Source organism: Porites lutea, chromosome 7, assembly GCF_958299795.1.
Source record: "Porites lutea chromosome 7, jaPorLute2.1, whole genome shotgun sequence".
Lineage (NCBI taxonomy): Eukaryota > Metazoa > Cnidaria > Anthozoa > Scleractinia > Poritidae > Porites > Porites lutea.
In genome coordinates this window covers 16,523,790-16,529,153 of record NC_133207.1, presented here as the reverse complement: position 1 = coordinate 16,529,153, position 5,364 = coordinate 16,523,790, and the positions used below count along the sequence as shown (strand labels likewise).

Here is a 5,364-nt window from a genome sequence, read left to right as displayed (position 1 = left end):
TCTCGTTGGGAGCCGCTCGGGCCGGAGTGTCGGCTGCGAAGACTACAAAATCAAACTAAAACCACAACAAATGGCCAATTAACGTTCTTTTGCCTGACCGCCCCACAAATCAAAAAGAATATTAACTCCACTACCGCAATATTGGACAGGACGTATTCACGTGTAACAAACAGTAACAAAGTTCACAGTACGCTATTGAAGGGAAAAGAGGAATAAGCGCGCGCGAGGAAGGTGTTCGCGCGAATCCTCCTTTCACATTCCCTACAAACGTCTGCCAGGCAGGCGGCCGGTAGCCAATTTATTCACGAACATTTTTAACAATAATAATAATAATAATAATAATAATAATAATAATAATAATAATAATAATAATAATAATAATAATAATAATAATAATGAAACATTTTGTATAGCGAATAATAATATAGCAGCTCTATGCACTATACACAATATTCATAGGATTATAAAAAACAAACAATGAAGAATAAAAATTAAATAAAAACTAATTCTTGAAAGTGATATTAAAAAAATATATGTTTTTAAGCTTTGACATAAAAATTGTCAGATTGTCACTAAATCTAATGTCATCAGGTAACTGATTCCAAAGATCAGGGGTAGATATGGCGAAAGCTCCAGCACCATAGGTCTTCATGTTATAATCAGCCCATCAGCCCAGGCCAAATGCAAGGTAGAAGATGATCGAAGCATGCTTGCAAGACAATAAGGAGTAAGGAGCTCTTTAATGTAGGACGGCGATAGGTCGTGAAGGCCTTTGAAGGTTAAAAGACAAATTTTAAAATTAATGCGTTCAGCAATGGGGAGCCAATGAAGATTCTTCAATAGTGGTGTTACGTGATCGATTTTTCCTACATACGAAGATAATTGCTTATCCATGAAAATTTCATGCCACACCGTAATTATAGCCCGTTCACAGACCCTCTATTTTCTCTTTAAAGTCCGTCGAGCGCGCGTGATAAAATATAAACCACGGGAGGTTTATTGACCGCCACGGCAAGGGGGTAGAGGTGGGGCAAGAAGAAATTTCTTTCTCACGCTCCGCGTTCGTTCTCGGGCGCTCGCTTCGCTCGCGAGCTCGCCGATGTTTTTGAAAAGAACGAAAAGAAAAATAAAACAACGTCTATTTACAGGCTGTCGCAATTATTATCCTAGGTTTCACAGATTTTGTGTTCTTTTATAATTCACTGCATCAATTTTGCGCAATTTGTATACAGTTACCATGGCAACCAATGTTTTACGCAGGCGCGGGTCAACAAATCACCCTCGTCTCTTTCAACGATTTACATTTTTTTTCTTGCACAAGATCACTCCACAACTAAATGCGAATCTTTTAGCGGTGGATCGTCGGTAGAAATCTTCATGGGCTGCGGTTCGTCCACGCCTGGAGCAGTCGTAAGTTTATAAAAGTAGATATTTTTCCCACTATCGATCTCTCTATTCCGTAATGTGAAATCGTGCGTGGCAAGACGAATATTGGCCGTCTGACAGTATTGGACAAATATACAGTCTTCTATAATACGCTATGTGTGTGAAAAATCATATTGTACCCTTCACTACACGTAGTGCTTAAACGAAAGAAAATCGGAGATCGTGGTAGATGGAAGAAAAGAAAAATCGCCTTCAAACAAATTTAATCGCTACTCTATATAACACTTTTGCTTCGTCGATTAAATCGAGGATGACATTTGAAGATTTAAAGCCAGAGAGCATGAAGGAAAAGGCTTTTCTAATATCACGTGGAAGTTTAAATATAAAAATGAAAAAAGAAAGACTGTTTGACGGAGGCTTCGGGTGCCAACAAGGTTCAGTATCGAATTTCTTGCTGTAGAGAATAAAAAATTTGCATATTATCTTGAGAGTACACAGGTGAATGCACAGGAGCAAAAATAAGAGGTTAATCAGTCTCTGCATTATCAAGAAAAATAAACGCGTAGTTAAAAGGCACCTACCCTGCGAGCAGAGGCCCTTCGATCTTCCTAGATAAGTCGGGTATCTAGGAAGATCGAAGGGCCTCTGCTCGCAGGGTAAAAGGCACCTAACGAATGTTTCCATATATGTCATAAGGTTTAGTGTCTCAAATTGTTTCCTCTATGCATTCGAAAACAGTCTGGTTAACTTAGAGCTGCCCTAAAAGTTATTTATCTATTCGGATGACTTAGGTAAACTTTGGTCGTCTCGAGAGTTTTAAGTGGCTTTTTGGTCCCATCCGAAACTGTTATTGGCTACCTTGATGGGCCTACCCTCCGGTCGAAAGTTCCAGGACTTGTAGCGGCCGTACTTGCATTAGAAGATTCTTGGGAACGTTTTGTCCTCATACCGAATTTTTTATGAGACCTTTTTAATATCAATAATTTCATCTTTGTAATAAAAAAAGCACAATCTCCGAAAATCGTAGGTACAAGTTATACACCGAATACCTTCAACGGTTATTCAGAATTAAAAATTTCTAGGCAATATTTGCTCCTTTGAACAGTTATTTTAAAGAAAAAAGTCCTTAGGTGCCCTTGTGAGTTGCTTTGTTTCAAAGAGGAAATCTACTTAGCTTCTATAGCTAGTTAATAGGCAATCCGCTTAAATAATCATTCTACCTGACGCGTACACAATTTTGTTCCTTTAAACTTGATCTCAAAATCTCAAAACAGTAAGCTGTTTGTGATGAATCTGAAAATCTCGTTTTTGGGAGTTTCACATGCCCAGCTACTGAGATTTTTGAACTATTTGACTTTATGCTTTGAATTATTTAGCCACTTCTTTATAGTACATGTATCTCTTCTTTTAAATTTCCCAACCCTAAATTATAGATTGAACATCTGGACCTCCAGACTGCAAGGTTGACAAAGATGCTGACCAATGAGCCACATACCTCTCCAACCATGGTGCCAATGTCTTACATATGAACACATTAATGCTAATTTATAGATTTTGGCTTTTGTTCCAATTGATAGGTGACAACTCAACAGCCAGCAACTGTAGTAGCAGCACCTGGTCAAGCTGTTGGTAAGACAACATGTATTAATGGTCTTAAAATAAGTAATAAAATGGAAATCTTGTTGTATTATTCTCAGATGAGAAAATCAGTGAATGATTTTGCATCATTTGAGTTAAAAGAATAAGATCATGATGGTGGTTGTGACAATGAGGTAGAAAAAGATAAAGGGAGGACACAAACCAAACAGGCTGACATGACTGAAGCTTAACATGGTTTCAGCAGTATGAGTCCAGCATGAAAAGAAAATAGTGTCTGAGCCCAGGGCTAGTGGATTTTACTACTGGGCTAGTGAATTCTGTTCTCAACTTGCCGAGGAGCAGGTAAACATTTTGGGGGGAATTCACTGTAATCAATCCTGCTCATCAAAAAAAATTTGGGGGGGGGGGCTATATAAAGTGACTCTTGGGCTAGTACATTCTAGCTACAGCTAGCCGGAATGGCAAGCTGTAAAACAGACTTTCTTCACACCCTGATGAGGTACCCAGGATTAATGTGACTTTCCCCTGGATAACTCTGCTTCACAGAAGTTATCTAACCTGGGTTACAGTAGGGATTCAATCAATAACCAGAAATGCATTTTGAGTTTCCCTTCAACCTATGGTACATGTAACTGGCAAATCAATAATGGCATTTTGAACAGGCCAATCATGGCACATTATCAAATCCCGGTACACAGGTGGGGGCCCAGAACAAGGATGTCGGTGCTTTTTCTCTAACAGGCTAAACCAGAAGTTTGGTAATTATTGTGAGGAACAACTCCCCTAAACTGACAGACAACCAACAGTCAAGCAACAGTCGACTGACTGTTGGCCAACTGTTGGTCATGCCAGTCAATCATGTCTTAGGTGTTTCATTTTTAACAGTTTTTAGTGAGAGACTGGCCACTGAATCATGTCTTAGGTGTTTCATTCATGCAGATGTTACTGTCGGTGAGGTGTCCATAATATATAAGTGATGTGTTGCTTAATTGTCCACCGACAGTTGACCAACAGTTGGCCGACAGTCAGTTTAGGGGAGTTGTTCTTCACAATTACCAGAAGTTTGGTTCCGTCTGTAGCATAAGTCACCCTACTAGGCCATCACAGGGTCACCCCAAAGCTGTATCATGTGACTGGTGCCTTATTTTATACACCATGGTCAAGAGGGACATTGTAAAGAAAAGCTTCCTTTCTGAGGAAACAATGCAGTGGCAAGCTTTGAACCCTCACTGCCAAATGTAAAGTTCAAGAAGTTTCAACCCATGGACACCACAGGCCCTTCATTTTGTAATAATGAGTTGGTTGAATGTAGAGATAGTATAAAAACTTAGTTGTTTCACACTGAATAAATTTTTCTGTTATATTTTCAGTGCAATATCCTACAGCATATCCACAACAACGAATGATAGTAAACCAAGGGTGCCCCCAACAGCGTGGGCCACCACCAGGGTACTATAATCAACGTGCTTATGCAGGACCTCCAGGATATGGGCCTCCAGGATATGGGCCCCCAGGGATGGTCCAGCAACCTCAAACAGTAGTTGTTCAGAATAGAGACAATGGAGGGGATCTTCTGGTTGGAATGGCAGCTGGTGCTGTTATGGCAAATGCTTTGCATGGACATCACCACTATGGCTACGGAACTCACATCCATGTGCACGACCATGATCATTTCCATGATGGTGGAGATCACTTTCACGAGCACCATCATTATGGAGGGCCAGAGTATCATGAACATTATGGTGGCGATGGTGGAGGGTTTGATGGAGGTGGTGGGTTTGATGGAGGTGGTGGGTTTGATGGTGGTGGAGGTTGCGATGACGGTGGTGGGTGTGATTAGAATAAGACGGGTATGAATATGAACCATTATATCCTCTTAACAGAAGAGTTTGGAGAGTCAACCTTCAGCAAGAGTTGAATGACTATTGTACAGTTAAATAAATGTAAAATAGAAAAATTCAATGAGTTATGATACAAGTAGGTAATCATAAGTAGGAACAAAAATAGAAATGTGTAAATAAATAATTTGTATTATAAGGTAAAAAGGTTAATTTTTTCATCAGTAACTGTCATTAGACTGACATATTGTGCTAATCCTTGCTCCTAAAAATAGGAGGGTTTCATGCATTCATACATTTACATTTCATACATCAACTTAATTTAAATCTTGTTCAAAATTTTGATGTTTGTGTCAAAGAAAAGATCTGAATATGATCCCAACTGAATATTGAAGGAGAAATAGCATTTTGACCAGACATTAGAGTCTATAATTATGTTGTTTGTGTTTCAAAACATGACTGTCTTGAGGAATTTTTTATCCCTCAAAACTTTTTTTGTTTAGAGGAATTTCTTTGTGATCACCCCCTTTATATAAAAATC

General features: G+C 39.1%; 1 protein-coding gene across 1 annotated transcript; it reads left to right on the top strand.

The window, feature by feature from the left end:
- Positions 1-1,275: 1,275 nt before the first annotated feature.
- Positions 1,276-4,825, top strand: LOC140944511 (uncharacterized). The gene is made up of 3 exons (XM_073393638.1): positions 1,276-1,410; positions 2,964-3,015; positions 4,356-4,825. Exons 1-3 carry the CDS (start codon positions 1,378-1,380, stop codon positions 4,823-4,825), a joined length of 555 nt encoding a protein of 184 aa, XP_073249739.1. The 5' UTR covers positions 1,276-1,377.
- Positions 4,826-5,364: the final 539 nt, after the last annotated feature.